At 40.9% G+C, this 17,675-nt stretch overlaps 1 protein-coding gene across 3 annotated transcripts in view; it reads right to left on the bottom strand.

Moving 5' to 3' along the window:
- The window catches only part of RSU1 (Ras suppressor protein 1), a 300,130-nt gene that overhangs the window by 59,003 nt on the left and 223,452 nt on the right, over positions 1-17,675 (bottom strand). The window contains exon 9 of one of the 3 annotated variants that reach the window (XM_022580592.2): positions 6,916-6,932. The exons of 1 other annotated variant lie outside the window; for it this stretch is intronic. In XM_022580592.2, coding sequence (XP_022436300.1) covers position 6,932 — 1 coding nt within the window. In that variant the 3' untranslated portion in view covers positions 6,916-6,931. Of the gene's footprint in view, positions 1-6,915; positions 6,933-7,022; positions 7,040-17,675 lie in introns of those variants that run through there. One more of the 3 variants, XM_022580593.2, reaches the window with a different exon arrangement.

Genomic DNA, 17,675 nt, shown 5'->3' with positions numbered 1-17,675 from the left:
TGGACTCCCAACCACTGCGCCACCAGGGAAGCCCCATTTGTATCTTATTGATAACCAGTTAGGAGGTTGCTGGAATAGATCAGGTCAGATGGAGGATTGGACCAGGAGGTCTCAGGGTGATAAGGAGTCAGCGAGGGCTCAGTGAGAACCAGAACCTGGGGGCCAAAAAGGAAGGAACAGAGCATAGACACAAGAATATAATGAACCGGGCAAGGATAAATTCTGTGAAGAAGATAAAAGCAGGGAGGTGGGACAGTGCCCTGTGGGCTACCTTAGACGTAGTCTCGGAGGACCTCTCTGAGGAGATGATAGATAAACTGAGACCAGGAAAATCTGGGGAGAAAAAAAATTAATCCAGGCTAAGGAGACAACTAGCAAAACACCCTCCCTTGTGAACAAGACTGACAGGCTTGAGAACCACAAGGAAGGTCAGTATGGCTGGGACAGAGGGAAAGGAGGGGAAGAAGGTGGGGGGAAGGGGCAGCGCCCCAAGATCTCTGGAAATTCAAAGGGTCTTTTTCTTGGCTGTTTATATAGGATTTGTCTTTTTTTAAAAAACTGATATTTTTAAGAGCAGTTTTAGGTGTACAGAAAATTAGAGCAGAAAGTACAGAGTTGCTATATATCCCATCTGTCCTCCATACATGGCTTTCCCTTTTATTAATATCCTTGCATTCGTGTGGTGCATTTGTTACAACTGACGAACCAATACCGATACGTTATTAATAACTGGTCTGCAGTTTACATTAGGATTCACTGTTTCATTAAAGGGGTCTTAGCACAGGCAGGGGGATGGGACTGACATGATCTGATTTACAATTTTGAAAGACTCAGGATCACAAAAGTGTTGTTACCGGTCGTACTGTTTCTCTCCCCAAGATTCATATGCTGAAGTCCTAACTCCCAGTGCCTCAGAATGTGACTGTATTTGGAAATCGGCTCTTCATAGAGATAATTAAGGTAAAATGAGGTCACTGGAGTGGGCTTTAATGCAATGTAACTAGTGTCCTTACAAGAGGAGGAGATGAGGACACAGACACAGAGGGAAGACCATGTGAAGACACACGGAGAAGACGGCCGTCTACAAGCCAAGGAGAGAGGCCTCTTCCTGCCCACATTTGATCTTGGACTTCCAGCCTCCAGAACTATGAGACGATAGATTGCTGTTGTTTAAGCCCCCAGTCTGTGGTAATTTGTTATGGCAGCCCTAACAAACCAATACAGTGGTAAAGACCTGCTATAAGAAAATCTACCTGATTTCATTCAACCAAGTATTTTCCAACATTTAAAATCAGAGGACGCCCTTTCTACTATAGACTACTGACCCTCCACAGACTAGCAGTTTGTAAGTCACACTTTGGGATGCCCTGAACTAGAATATAAGCCCCACGAGGGAAGGGACTTTGTTCTTGTCACTGCTATATCCCCAGCACCTGAAATAATGTCTGGAATTCAGTAAATATTTGTTGAATAAGTGAACTATACCTGTGGCTTTTGGCTGTTCCATGTATGTCTACCTCCTGTCCATTTTCTACTCCCAGTCCCTTTACAAATCTCAGTACCACTTGTCCGCAGGTGAACGGTGAGAATTACCTCATAACTTTCCTTTATTTTTTATGAACAATTCACAGGGAATGGAGGTCAACACCAACCAAAAACAGTCCTATCTAGGTGCCTGTATCTTCCAGTTTTGAAAAATGTCACATTCTCCCTGAGGTTTCCTTTTCATCGAAATTTTATAATTTTTCTACTTTTATTTTCTCCAATGTTATTTTTAAAAAAACAACACCTAAATAAAAGGAACAGCCATAAGCAAACAGATATTCACTTTTTCTCACCATTCCAAGTATCTATAGGGGCAGCTGGTTCACTAGGTGGTATGTGCCAGGGACCTATATTCTCTGGAGAACTGTTTAATTGTCTGTAGAGGGCAGAAAGATTCTACATACAGAAATCAAGTCTACATAGTACCATGTGAAAGTGAAGAGCGGTCATCTTTGTTCTATATAGGTTTAAGAGTATATTTATGAGATATTTAAGAATAACAATAATATCTGTCCTAGGGATTAAACTAGGCTATTTATAATAGTCTGTAGTAGTAGTATCTGTAGTAGTACCTCTCATACTAGGATTATTCTGAAAGAAGGAACTAAGGCTCACTTTAGAAACGGAAGCAAAAGGGCGTATATTATAAAAACATTCATGCGCAAGAGCAAAACCCATCAGGAACTAAGATGCCTTCTAAGACTGGCTTGATTTTCTAGTGTCTATGTTCTCTCTTAAGTATCCCTTCCTGTTTTCCTTATTCTGTGTGTGTGGGCTCAGTTCTCCTCTAGGTCCTAACTGATCATTCTTTTGTGTGTTCTCAGGCTCTGGAAGGACCTGGTCTTCTTTGCTTAGTTCATTACTATAGTAACTTTGGGCAGAGTCCTTTGTATGAGGCCATCTCCGGTCATTGGACCCTCTCACAGAGACTCTGGGGCTGCCGGTGGACCACGTGCACACCACTGGTCCAGTCAGAGCCCACTCTTCCATAAGGAGTCATTGGAGAGCCTGTGACCATGACAGGTATGTCGGGTTGCTTTGCTTTTGCATTCCATTCACGTGAATCTCAGTTGCCACCGAAGTTCTACTTTAAGGCTCACGGTCTGAAATGGTATAAAAGGGTTTGGCCATACGCTTACGATAACAATGATGATCTCTTTATTGGCTATTTTCATATCTACTAACTGTATTTCATTTACTTTGCAAATTATATATTTGCACATGAGCTAGTATATGTAAAACCCAATCCTGTGTAAAATCTTCAGATGTACCTTGATAGCGATTTTTCAATATTCACCTTAACTTGTAAACTAAAGCCTGACAGCAAACATAAAATGTGACAGCAAATACATGGCTAAAACATTGTCAGGTACACGATGTTTAAGAAACTGACATTGAAAACTGATGTCTCTATTTCCCTTGCCACGTGGGTGAGAGCGTGAAGTTGGCTCATGTGATCTGAGGAAAATGGAAAGTTTCCAGCAACAGTAAGTTTAACTCCCTGCACCTCCAAGCCCTTTTGACTGAAGAAGGATGAATTTGTCGCTACACCTCAGACAAATGCCCTCGTCCCAATTCCTTGGCTTCATCTGAAGGTAGACAAGGAGGAAAGAGTCTGTCTCCTGAAAAACAAATTCTGAAGGTTCCAAAAGTCATCTCAAAGAACCTAATTTATTTTCCAGCAACTTCTTAAAAACCCAGGGGCTACATGGATCTCAGTAAAAAAAAGATGTACAAGCCAAAGCATCGGGATAAAAAAAATTATAAAAATATTTAGCCATTAAGGGACTTCCCTGGTGGCGCAGAGGTTAAGAATCCGCCTGCCAATGCAGGGGACACGGGTTCGAACCCTGGTCCAGGAAGATCCCACATGCCACGGAGCAACTAAGCCCACGCACCACAACTACTGAGCCTGTGCTCTGGAGCCCACGAGCCACAACTACTGAGCCCATGTGCCGCAACTATTGAAGCCCATGCACCGCAACGTAGAGTAGCCCCCGCTTGCCACAACTTGAGAAAGCCCACGCTCAGCAATGAAGACCCAACGCAGACAAAAATAAATAAATAAAAACAAATTACTTAAAAAAAAATTCAGCCATTAAAAAAACCCATACAGATAGTATTTTATAGATGTACAAACATCTTACATAAAATCTTCTTGCTTATTGGAAAAGAAAGAGGTGCCAAACCTGAGAAATGGCAGCTTCCACCAAACGCGTGAACAGGGAGAAAAGCTGGTTTGTTTCTCACTGTCTTTGGGAATCCTGTTTTCACTGGGAAAAGACTGCCCCGTTTTTCTTTTCACTACACACTTAGCAGCTCTGCAGCCAGATTTCTTTCAGAGGAAGGAGGAGGAAAATTGGTGAGAAGCAAAGTACGAGTTTTCCAGCCATGTGGCTGGCACCATGCTTTTTAAAATGGGTCATATCGCTTCATATTTCCCAAGAACCCCAAATCATTTAAAAAGGAAGATAAAGACAGAGATAAAGCTTTTTTTCCCTCCCCCAAAGGATAACAATAACAAATAGCTGTTTTACATTTTATCTTGAACTTTGACAGTTGAACTTTGATCTTGGATGTCCACCTTAAATTTTTTTTAAAAACACATGGTATATAAACTAGGAATCACGTTTTTTCCTCCTTTCTTTTCTGCTCAGCCTGGATCCCCCTGGCAAACCGTTTTTCTCTTTTCTATTGGCTTGGGTGACAGCATATGCCATCTACGAGGCTTCCTCCCTATTTCCTGGTTGTCAGAAGCCGTGCTGGTGGGCTGCATCTTCAAGCATCAGTGTTGTATTAAGGGACAGGGTTGTTGACGGCAAAAAGGAGGCTCCCTCTGCTGGCTGTTTCTCCCTCTGCAGAAACAAATGTCTGAATATCCATTTAGAGGCCGGATTCTTTCATCCCCCTGCCCAGCCAGGAAAGTCTTTCCCACAATGGAGGTAAGGTGAGCCCATGAACGTGAGACCTCGGACAGCCCAACAGGCAAATGCTGGAGTTGATTTCTCTGAGGATGCTCTCTGAGGTTTTACATGCAAAACCTGGGCTTCTGGACAGAGTTCAATTATAAGATTTATAACTCTGAAAGGGACAGATGGCAGACCTACCCTGAAATAGCTTTTCTGGAAGAGTAACACACGGTAAATTGCATTAATTGTAATAATTGCTTTTTATGCCTTGATAAAAACGGGCAAAGACCTTCAAACGTTTTCTAATCATGGCAAATTAGCACAGCTCCCCGTAGCAGTGATAGAGCTAAAGTGCTATGGCTTTGGCTTCAGCTTAGAAGCTACAGGATTAAAAAGAGCATAGGAAACACTGACTCTGGAAAGAGATGCACAGTAGAGGTCCTGGATATGCACAAGCTAGAGAAGTATCTAGTCCCAATGGGGGCCAGATTGTAGGTATTTCTTGTAGGTACATATTTGGTTAATTTCACAGTCATGGTCCGTAAGGATTTAGAAAAGCTCCTCCCTTACTATACACTGTGGGTGAAGGTTATGTTGGTGTCACAACTTCCTTCCTTTCAAACCCAACAGAATAGAGGAGGGCAAGCTTTCCTACAACATTTCTATATTTTTCTTCCGTTAAAAAACTACGTAACACACGGAGAATTTCTATTATTTAACAAAAGGTTTCCAGTTGTTCCTTTTCTCTTTCTTCTGTGAAGGCTTTTATGTCTTTGCTTCATTGCCCCTCCTTTAAGTACACTGAGTTAAACTTTGGCTTTGTGCGTGGAATCAGTCTACAACTTTGGGTATTTTCTCTTATTTTAAGTCTCCAGGAATAATTATGTTTTTTTTCCCCTTCATTTACTCTTTCAACAAATGCAAGAAACCTTTATGGAGAGAGCACTAGATTTCAGGCACTCTAACAATGAGAGGCATTTGAATGGCATGTGAGATACAAAGATGACTTATAGGTGAACGTTTTTTGTTGCAGACACTATTCAGAGCGCTTTTGTAATATCTCATTTAATCCTCATGGCAACCCTGTGAGATTATTATTATTATTATTATCCCTGTTCTACCCATGAGAAACCTGAGGATCCAGGCAGACGAAGTAATTTTCTCAAGGTCACACGTTTAGGGGCAGAGCTAAAACTTAAAATCAGGCAGTCCATCTCCAGAGCCCCTGTACTTCATGGTCTGTACCTTGAAGGACTAAGACAAAGATCATGTGGGTGAGCAAGCGGGTAAATAAGCAAACAATTTCTGTCCAAGATGGCAAGGACCCTGCTCTATATATGCAAATGTTTTAGGGCAGGGCCAAAGGCCAGATAATGAATATTTAAGCTTTGCGGGTCATACAGTCCCTGTTAGCAATGACTCAACTCTAACACAGTAGCAAGAAAGCAGCCATTGATAATTCAGAAACAAATGAGGTGGCTGTGTTCTAATAAAACTTTATTTATAAAAAAATAGGTGACAGGCTGAATTTGACCCACAGGACTGTAGTTTGCCAACCTCTGTGCTCTGTGTTAGGGGATTACAAGGAATCAGGCACCGACTCCTCTGTCTACAGGTCAGAGGTAGACATTTGAATTAAGTCTTGGCTATCGGGCAATGACAGAGAATGGCATTCGAAGAGGACAGAAACATCTTTGAGAATTGGGGGCATCTGATAGAAAATGGATATTTGGGAAAGATGTGAAATTTTGAGTGTCAAGAGACGTATACGAGGATGGCAGAGAAGAAGCTTGAAAAGAAGGATTTGTGCCTATGGTAACAAAAAGTTTATTGTGAAATAACCGCTTTCTAAGTGTGTTTTATTTATTTTGTGATGGGCTTTTGCTTTCCTGGGTGAAGCACTTGCTTCTCTTCCCCTGATACAACTTTGATATTTTCCATCTTAATTTGTAGCACGGAAAACGTCTTCATTTGTAATTTTATCAGCAAAACAGGAAGAAGAAAAATCACAGAGGGTCTACGTAGATAAACACTGTCACATGGTGTCACAGAACACGTGGTGTTCTGGAGATGCTGGACTTAAACATTCTGGGAGAATACTCAGATAGACGATGAGGACAAATTTTTGTCTTTTGTAAAACCCCGTGGGTGTAGTTCTGCCATTAGTCGAGATGGATGTTTCAATGTTGAGATGTGAGGAATCACTGCAACACCAACGGCAGAACAAGAGAGCTGCAGGGAAACAAAGTTGATTCCGTTCCTTTTCTTGGGCTGTAAGTCAACTCAAGTTGCTTCTGACAGCTTGCTGATGAACGATGACTTGTAATGTTCACAGACACTTGTCCAAGTTAATAAGTTTATTAGAATTACTCCACAGGTCTGAAAGCTGTTGAGGATGATGCTGGATTCTCAGCTCTAAAATCAAATGATCTTCCCAGGTGTGTATCCGGGACAGCTTCTCACGATAGTTGAGTCCCTCTATGGGAGAAAAAAGTGGAGGCTGGAAGATAGATCAGTTTCCCTTGAAACATGGGTATGTCCTCTCTATGCAATCGGGGCATTCCCTTGATTTTAAGATTCCCCATCTGGAAAAATAAAGTTTCAAATGAAGCACTGAGTTAATTAGATAACATTCCTAAGTCGGGTGCCAGGCCAAGATGCAAGTTTTCTCAAAAGAGAAAACCAAAAATTGTTACATGATTCTTAAGCCCCTACCCACATCTAAGGAATGAAAGGGTGGAAAAGAGAGCTATTAGGGTGCTTTAAACTCCACTTCACCACACCAACCCAAGGGAGCAGGGGGGCGAGACTGTGCCCTGCACTTCAAGCCTAGTGGGGCTCCATCCAGAACTCCATGGTTAGAATGACATGGTGGGGCTCAGTGGACTTGAATCCGATTCCTCCCCCTGAAGGGTGGAAAGCAGGCTGGCTGGTTGAAGGAAGGGTGGCTGAGCTGAGGATCGCCCTGCCTGTGAGAATCTCTGAGAGCAAAGGATCCACCAGCGTCTCTTGTAACTGGAGAAGGGTCATGTGGGGGGGAGCTGACAAGAGATGGTCTTAATCTAGTCTAAGATGGCCAGATAGCCGGCGAAGGGACTTCAGCACAGAGAGGCTGGAGATGAGTCCAGACTCACAGAGGTTGAGGAAAGAGCCATTAGGGACCAGTGGGAAGAGAGGTTCATCCTCCTTCATTAAGGAACCTGTAGGTGGGACAGTCCTGAAGATGTCTCCACAGAAGCATTCACAAGAGGGAGAAAGTGTTCAACCTCTGTCAGGCCCAGAAAGCATGAAGCCGACGTTTGACAGCCCCAGACACAGGAGGACATTCCTGCCCGCCTTCCACCCTCACCCTGTGGGCCTCTCTCCCCTCTGCTCCAATGGTGGCGGTCTCAGAACCTGCCCTTGGCAACACGGGGAAGAGAAGATGAGCAAAGTAAGGAAACAGAGCAAAGAATGATCCCACCGTCTTCCCCAACGGCAGCTTCCAAGCTCCACTGGGCCCAAGTTGGGAGAAGGAAGAGAAGCATCAACTTTGATCAGTTTGAAAAGTAGTGGCTCTCACTCACAACCGGACCTTCTCATACCCTAAACTGCCTCGGTGTGTTGACTTCAGAACGGTCAGGGAAGTTACCAGGTCTGCTAACATTTTCACCCAAGGTAAGCAATTCAGGAGCCTCACTAAGGAAACTGAGGTGATAGGGAAATAAAGTTGCTTTGATTTTTGCATTTGTGCTGGTCCTGGGCTTGGCTTCCCCCAGATCCATTTTTTTGCCCCCTTCCCACTCTGTTTATTATCTCAGGGCTGTGGTAGCAGAATTCTAGAGTGGCCCCCAAATTTCTAACTGCTGGTATATATGCTCTGCACAAAGCCCTCCCCTTGAATGGGGGCAGGATTTGTGAAAGTAATGGGACAGTCGCCTCCTTGATTAGGCCACGTGGTATAAGACTCTGCCTTAGCAGAGTGGAGCGGAAAGAAGGCTGCCATGTCGTGAGAGGACCAGGGAGCTAGGATCTGAGTACGACCTCTAGGGGCCTCTCTAGACCCCACAGCCAGCAAGGAAATTCAGTCCTACAACCACAAGGAGATTACTTCTGTCAACAACCTGAACAAGCGTGGAAGAGAACCAGAGCTTCCCATAAGACCACAGCCCTGGCCAACACCGTGATTTCAACGTGTGAGCCCATGAGTAGAAGACCCACTTTCCCTATGCCCAGGGAAAGTATGGAATGATAAATATGTGTTGTTTGAAGCCTCTAGCTTTGTGGTAATCTGTTACACAGGTATGGAAAATTAACACAAGAGATTTGATTCTGAGAGGCCATTGTCCCAGGTTCCCATGTCAGCTGAGATCTAGGTGGGTTCAGCCAGTGACAGGTGCTGCCGAGAGATGGAAGTGCTGAGGGGGAAGAAACCAGGGTACGTTCCCTGTCCCTCTGCCATGGATGGACTCTGAGATGGTCGTTGTGTTTCCTTGGTGGTTCCAGCTGCCAACAGGTGACTTGTCGGGTAAGAACTGTCTTCCCCCACCCATTCCACCCACTTCTTTCTTTTCCCTTCTAATGGTTAGAGATATCAGAAACTGCTATCAGGAGAGCGGCAGAAAAACAAAGGCGGGGGAATAGAGAAAAATCTCATCACACTTTTCCCTGACGGCAGACTCCGGGAATTCCACCTCCCCTACTGTCCCTCTCGCTCCCTGAGGTTGCCAACTTCTCACTCATCTCACCCCCTACCCCGTGGTTTAGCTTCTCCGCCATTCCACACTTGGGTAACCCACTCCCTGCATTAAAGTCCCTCTTTCTAAAAAACTCAAATGGTTTCTGATTCCTGGTGAGACCCTAACTGATAAACCATCCCATGAGTCATGTGTGTCTGCCTATTTAGCTACCTACTCATGCATGTGTATAGGTATATATATTCATGTATCTGTGTGTATACATATATATGAATACACACATATACATATGAAATTTTTTTAGTAAAAGAATGAGCCAAAGCAGATTCAATGGACTACGCTGGTTAATAAACTTCCTAAAAATCCACATTTGCTTGCATTTAGTAAAATGACACGTTGAGAGCTTTCACAGACAGCTCTTTGATCTAATTGGGAATGCGCAGTCTAGCCTTGTGGTCTAATTTGTGACATCACACATCTTTGGGTGTCCTTAGTCTTCTGTACTAGAAGCTGAGCCAGTTAAAGGGACTACGAAGAAAAAATCTACCTCCTCTTCCTCCCCCACCAGCCTCTCATGGCTCCGATATGGACTGACATCACAGGCCTAAATTCACAAAGCCCAGACTTAGCAAGCACTGGAAGCAAGGTGCGGTCCCCAGGGTGTCCTGGTCATCCAACAACGTAGTTCATCCATAATCAAATAAGACATTTCAGAAACCCGCTCATTTTTGGTCATGCTGGCAAATTCTGCTACAAAGTGTAGACACTTTCTCAAAGAGGTGACTTCCTAGACTTTTACAGAATTTCAACTTTCTTGCCCCTTTTACGGCATGCTATGTATGGCTTAAATTCACACACACACACAAATGTTAAGAGGAAGGGACGCTCGCACAGACGTAGAAAACAAACTTATGGTTACCAAGGGGGAAAGGGCAGAAGAGGGATAAATTGGGAGATTGGGATGGACATATACACACTACTGCATATAAAATAGACAATTAATAAGACCTACTGTATAGCACAGGGAACTCTACTCACTGCTCTATAATGACCTATATGGGAAAAGAACCTAAAAAAGAGTGGACACATGTACAACTGATTCACTTTGCTGTACGGCAGAAACTAACACAACACTGTACGTCAACTATACTCCAATAAAAAAAAAAATTTAAAAAAGAGGAAGAAACATTTAGGTGCAAAGGCTTAAAAACCCAACAAAAGTGAAGCTGCTGCACCATCCCTTTATTTAACATTTGTGTATGCTTTAAAGAGCCAGTGGGGGCTTCCCTGGTGGCACAGTGGTTGAGAGTCTGCCTGCCGATGCAGGGGACACGGGTTCGTGCCCCGGTCCGGGAAGATCCCACATGCCGCGGAGCGGCTGGGCCCGTCAGCCATGGCCGCTGAGCCTGCGCGTCCGGGGCCTGTGCTCCGCAACGGGAGAGGCCGCAACAGTGAGAGGCCCACGTACCGGAAAAAAAAAAAAAAAAAAAGAGCCAGTGGGCGGCTGGACTGTGGATTAGGGCTCCATATGGGCTCTCCATCTCTCACAGAGGTAAAGCTGTAATATAAATGCTGACTCAATCACGGGACGTAGTCAGATGTCTCACCCATCAGCAGTCAGCGTTAGCATTAGGCAGACAGAGAAGGGGAGAACGATTCACTGGGATCTAACGTATAATGGAGGATCAGTACAGCCATCCCCTGATATGCAAGCTTTATCTTTTTTTAAATTATTTTTATTTTTTAATTTTTTGGTCACGCCTCGTGGCATGTGGGACCTTAGCTCCCCAACCAGGGATCGAACCTGCACCCCCTGCAGTGGAAGCGCGGGGTCTTAACCACTGGACCGCCAGGGAAGTCCCTGCAAGCTTTGTTTTATACTGGCTGGCTACTCAGTGTTGCTACAGAGACTCATTAACACTATTGCATCAATTGGTTTTGCCATTCCCCACCTCGGGCCACGATGATGGAGATGCCCACATGAGAAGATGGTTGGTTACAAATCAACAGGCAACACAGAGCATTTACCTTTCTGACCTTTGATTTTCATGATGCTGTGTATGGAAACAACAAGAATGGATTCAAAAGTGAGGTGACTGTTTGTAGAGAATGCTTTTGTTGACTTCTGATGAATTCTTGTACCTGTAGACAAGCTATGGCCCCAAATGACAAATGAGCAGAGTTCTGACAAGAATGCCAGTTGATCTTTTCGTTTATGTTAATGAGTAAGAAAAAAACTGAAATGACGAAGAAGACATACGTTGGAATTTCACTCGTTTATCAGTGACATAAGTGACTTATTTGCTGAATCAGGTAATAATTTTTGAATATGAGAATACTACCTCCATTTTTTGTGCTATTCACAGTGTAGTAGCTGCAAATATAACAAACTCTTAAGTTCCATCTGCATGGTTAACATTTTCTCCATCACTTAATCTTAAGTGCAGAAAACCAAGAGAACAATAAGTCAAGCTCAGATTGGTTGTGCTTGCCAGTTTCTGTGTGTAAATCTTAGCATGTGATCCTCAAATGTTAATCCCTAAACCAGAAGCTTGATGAGGGCAAGACAGAACCTTATCCACTATGCTAAATGCTGCACCCCCAGGACTTTGTACAGTTCATGGTGCCTGGTAGATGCTCAAAAGATACTTACTGAAAGAATGAGTAAGCCCTCTCCATGTATGTTATTCTGAAATAAATAGAAAATAGAAGCTCTTCACCTTTGGGGAGCTGTCTCATAAAAATTCCTTGCTCTACAGAGTTTCCTGTTACTTTTTATTCCCAATTTGTGACTGAGGTCTGGCAATTTCAATAGAAGCCTAAAGGTGCCTTCTAACACCTCTCCCTTCCGTGGTCAAGCACAGGGATGGTGGAAGGGAAAAAGTGAATCAGAAAATCGAAACTACATTTCTGCTACTTAGTTCAGTACAAATTCCTGATTGAACACAGACTTGTGTAACGAGGGAGAGATTAGCAATTCATTCTAAACTTGACTTCCTCCTCATATTTTTATCAGTTACAGTTTTTCTTTCCCCCTTTACCATCTTCGTCCTGCTCCTAAGTGAATACTGCCTCCTCCAGATCTTTTCCTAAATATCACTGTGATGATATGGCTTTCCTTGGCCAATACATTTCAGCACCCCTTATCTCAGATCACCATAAGCTCTACCTCTTTCTTTATTTTTCTCTGCAATGCTCTACATACTATATTTTTTATATATAAATTATCTACATAAAATTTTATATATATATATTTTTTTTCTCTACAATGCTCTAAATACTATATACATTGACTTCCTCATTTTCTGCCTCTCCCCTCCCCCAACATAATGTAAGTTCCATGAGGGTAGGGATTTTTAAATTTTTTTAGTCTATTTTACTTACTGCTATATTTCCAGCTCCTCAAAAAATAAATATTTGTTAACTACAATAAAAGAACAAACATACTGAGCACCTATTCTGAGCCATAAAAACTGTGCTAGGAGATATGTCACCACTACCATAAGGCAGACATGAATTTTACCCTTACGATTTACATTGTCTAGGCAGACCATTAAACGAAAATCACACACTTGATTAATTTTAATTTAATTAACTACATTGAATTTAAAGGAAAAGTACAAGGGTATTAACCTCATCTTAAAGTCATGGAAGACCTCACTTAAAAGACAGTGAGTTTTAGGCTGAGAACTAAGGGAAGGCAGGCAGACACAACCAATGACCAAGAACAGTGACGGAAAGCTATGACCAGGCACACAAGAACTCAGGGAGCACATGCCATCAGCCCTTTCAGATCAAAGTTGCTTGCTAACAAGACCCAGCCAGTAATAAATTAATAAAAGTGAAAACTTTAGGACTCAGCCATAAAAAAGAACAAAATAATGCCATGTGCAGTGACATGGATGGACCTAGAGACTGTCATACTGAGTGAAGGAAGTCAGACAAAGACAAGTATCATATGAGATCACTTATACGTAGAATCTAAAAAAAAGCTACAAGTGAACTTATTTACAAAACAGAAATAGAGTCACAGATGTAGAAAACAAACTTATGGTTACCAAAGGGGAAACATGGGGTGAGGGAAGGGATAAATCAGAAGCTTGGGATTAACATATACACACTACTATACATAAAATAGGTAACTAATAAGGACCTACTGTCTAGCACAGGGAACTCTACTCAATACTCTGTAGTGGGAAAAGAATCTAAAAGAGAGTGGATACATGTATGTGTATAACTGAATCACTTTGGTGTACACCTGAAACTAACACAACATTGTATATCAACTATACTCCAATAAAAATTAATAATAATAAAAAAACTAGGGAGCCATGGTGGAAGAATTAACCATGAGAATTGAATCTATTTAGATAAAGGACTAAGAATATATATAGTGGGGATTATGGCGACAGGCCAGAACAAAAATTTTATAAACCTTGACAACATAAAAAATACGAATATAACCACAAAAATAGGAAGAGGAGTGAGAAATCACAGGAGGAAGTATAAGTGCTAATTTCCTCATCTTTTGTAGGAAGGAGTCAGAAGAGTCTGTTAAAATCAAAATATGTTGTTTAAATAATTATAACAAATTGCTTGTTTTCTTGAGTTTTGAGTTGTCTTTCTAGATCCTGGACAAAAGTCCTTTATCAGATATGTGCTTTGCAAATACCTTCTCCTCATCTATAGCTTTTCTTTTCAGTCTCTTAACATGTCTTTTGAAGAGCAGAAGCTTTACATTGTGATGAAGTCCAATTTATCTTTGTAATAGCCTCAAGTTGGAAACAACCCTACTGCCTATCACAGGCAGTGATAAACAAACTGCAGTATGTACATACGATGGAATAATAGGCAGTAATAAAAAGTAATACACTACTGATGTACACAGCAACACAGATGAATCTCAGAATAATTATGCAGAGTGAAAGATGCCAGACAAAAACAGAATACATACTGTAGGATTCCATTTATATAAAACTCTGGAAAATTCAAACTATGACAGAAAGCATATCGTTTTGACTGGGTAAGGAAGTCAGAGAGAGGCAAAAGGAAGGGGCTTGCAAAGGGGCATGATGAAAGCATACAGGCAAAACTTACCAAATGGTACATTTTAAGTATGTGCGGTTTCTCATCTGTCAATTATACCTCAATAAAGCTGTTTCAAAGCAGCACGATTCTATTACTATTTTGTGCTTTTATTAACTTTAGAAAGGTTTTCTAGGAAGTAATATTCCTTATGGGGAAGAAGCCTGTATCTGAAGTTTTGCTCTTCTTTCAGCTTCCTTTTTTGTTTTTAGAAATTCAAATAAATGTAAAAGTCTCAACTTAAAATACTATGGATAATATAATCCCATTTTAATAAAGTTTTAAGACTCTATGCTGTCATTCATGTAAAAAAATACAGGAAGTACATTTTATTTGTGTATATGTATGTATATGTATGATATTATAATATTACAGCATATATTATATTATAATATATAATATATAGCATACATTATATAATATGCTATATATTATATATAATACATATTATGTGTATATGATACATGTTTTATAACATAATTACATATTATAACATACCTATTATACACATGTATGTGTATATATGAACATATATATAGACGTATAAAATATGTATATGTATTTGTATATATGTGTATATATATAAACAAGGTTTTCAATAATGTTAAAAGTGAGTAGGTTAGTGGTAGGTTAATTTTTTTTTAATTATATTTTGAACTTCTCTGTATTGCTTGAGTTTATTTCAAGCATGTACGCTTTTTTGTAAAGACACATAGTTATTATGAAGATAAAGGAGGGTGAGGAGAAGGGTAGGAGGAGGGCCAACTGGATGGAGGTGGGGAGAAACTCTGACACACAGTGGAGAATTCCAGGGAACAGCCTGCAGTAGGAGGGGCTTAGCCTGGAAAGAAAGAAAGAAACAAACAAAAACAATGGGACATGAGGGAGTAGCCAGAGATGAGCTGAGGACCAGAGATCGTAATTACATAGGACACTGCCGGCCGCTTTAAGGTTGAGCACTTTATCCAAGTTTGAAGCAGAGAAATACAATGAGATTTCTATAATAAAAAGACCACTCCTCGAAAAGTAAAAAAAATTAAAAGGGAGGACAGAGTTTAAAAAAAAAAATCACTCCTTTAAAAATTGACCCCAGTGGCTGCTGTGTTACAGAGGCTTAGTGATAGGAATATAATCATTGTGAGTAAACTTAATTTAAAAGATAAGTCACAACAAAACCAAAAAGACTACTATATATAAAACAGATAACTAATAAGGACCTAGTGTAGAGCACAGGCAACTCTACTCAATACTCTGTAATGGCCTGTATGGGAGAAGAATCTAAAAAGGAGTGAATATAGGTACAATTGGTTCACTCTGCTGTCCAGCAGAAGCTAACGCAACACTGTAAATTGACTATACTCCAATAAAAAACCAAAAACCCAAAAAGAACATATCAGCGCTTTCACCTGCAACAAGGTGAATTTCTGCCCCCCCCCACTTGATTCATCTATGCAGTCAGCATTTCCGCCCTTTGGAAATCGGGCTTCGGTTAGTTATAAAAGATGAGTTCTTCCTTTAAGACAGGCAGAGAGAGAGAGAGGCAGGGAGGGAGGGAGTGGGGAAGGAAGGAAGGAGCAGAAGACAGAGAGGGAGAGAAAGAGGAAGAAAGACCTGCAAAAGTAAGCAGAGCTGAAGGAAGCACATATGGAGCTGAAGCCGGAAGAAAAGAGAGAGAAAGAGGAAAAAGAAAGAAGAAAAGGGAAGAAGGAAGGGAGGGAGGGTGGGGAAAGACAAGAAACAAAACAAGATGAAAAGGATCAATACCAGCAGACAGGTGTGGATCCCTTCAGGCCTCGCCGGCTGTAATTATTTAGCTCAATGGTCTGAGGCACCAGGCGATGGCCCCCGAAGGGCTTGGATTAGACCCATCACTGTGGCCAATTAGCTTCACCCCCCTTTCTGCTCTGCCTCAGCCACTTTTCACCACCTCAGGTCACGTACTTCAGTTTTTCAGCTTTTCACACCTCAGGTAATTTTTCTATAAAATGGGAGCAGCAATATTTTTTTTTTCTGCCTTGAAGATTGCTTAAAAAAATTTGCATAACTTACTTGATGGAAGCCAGAATGTCAATATTTAAAATAGAATTCTCAATTCTGAGCTAACGTTTTTGCTTTTCCCACTTTGTCAATAAACAAAGGTTCACTAAGGGTCTACTTTTGTGTTCAAAATGCTCTATTCAAAGTTCAAAGTGGTGAAGGAGAACAAGCAGGTATTAAAAACAGTCCCTTTTCATCAAAATTCACAACTTCTGGTCTTCAAATGACAATGTTAAGAAAATGAAAAGGCAAGCCACAGACTGGAGAAAATATCTATATCTAAAAATATAAAGTATAAAAATACAAAATATAAAAAACTTTTACAAGATGAACAACCCCATTTTAAAAAATAAGCTAAAGATATGAATAGACACTTCACAAGTGGAGATATATGCATGGCCAGTAAGCATATGAAATGATGCTCAACATCATTAGTCATCACCCACAATGAGATTTCACTACATACCCATTAGAATGACCAAAATTAAACAGACTTGACAATACCAAGTGTTGGCAAATATATAGAACAACTGGTGGTGGGAGTATAAAATTGTTCAACCCCTTTTGAAAACAGTTTGACAGTTTCTTATAAAGTTAAATATACACCTACTAGGCATCCAGCACATAGTACTACTGCATATTTACCCAAGAGAAATAAAAACATATGTTCACACAAAGACTTATTCATGAACGTATAAAGCAGCTTCATTTATCATAGCCAAAAAGTGGAAACAAACCAAATGTCCATCATCAAGTGTATGGAGAATGGATACACACATATGCTAACTTCATAGACTAGAATAATAACAAGCCAAAAAAAAAATGAATGGATTACTGATGTATGCAACAATGTAGATGAATTTCAAGAGCATTATGCTGAAAGAAGTCAGACAAAAGTGGAAACAAACCAAATGTCCATCATCAAGTGTATGGAGAATGGATACACACATATGCTAACTTCATAGACTAGAAAAATAACAAGCCAAAAAAAAATGAATGGATTACTGATATATGCAACAATGTAGATGAATTTCAAGAGCATTATGCTGAAAGAAGTCAGACTCAGAATACCATACTCTATAAGATTTGATTTATATGAAATTCTAGAAAACACAAATCCAGTCTATAGTGACAGAAACTAGTTTAGCAGTTGCCTAGGGCTGAGGAGGAGTGCGGGATGACTGGAAAGAGACAACAGAGAATTTTTAGGGCGATGAAAATGTCTCAGACCTTGATGAGACTGTATACGTTTGTCAAAACTTATTGAAATGTATTCTTAAAATGGGTGCATTTTATTATATATAAAGTACACCTCTAAAAATTGATTTAACTTTCTAAAAAATAAAAAATAAAGTAAGAATCTCTATATCAAAGGGCTTGCAGTCTAAGAAGCATTGTGTCGGGCTTCCCTGGAGGCGCAGTG

Source organism: Delphinapterus leucas, chromosome 2 (assembly GCF_059928025.1).
Source record: "Delphinapterus leucas isolate spDelLeu-1000000601 "Yukka" chromosome 2, BTC_Dleu_Yukka2, whole genome shotgun sequence".
In the NCBI taxonomy this organism is placed as follows: domain Eukaryota; kingdom Metazoa; phylum Chordata; class Mammalia; order Artiodactyla; family Monodontidae; genus Delphinapterus; species Delphinapterus leucas.
Note: the sequence above shows the minus strand (reverse complement) of the source record. Positions and strands in the feature narration are given on the sequence as shown.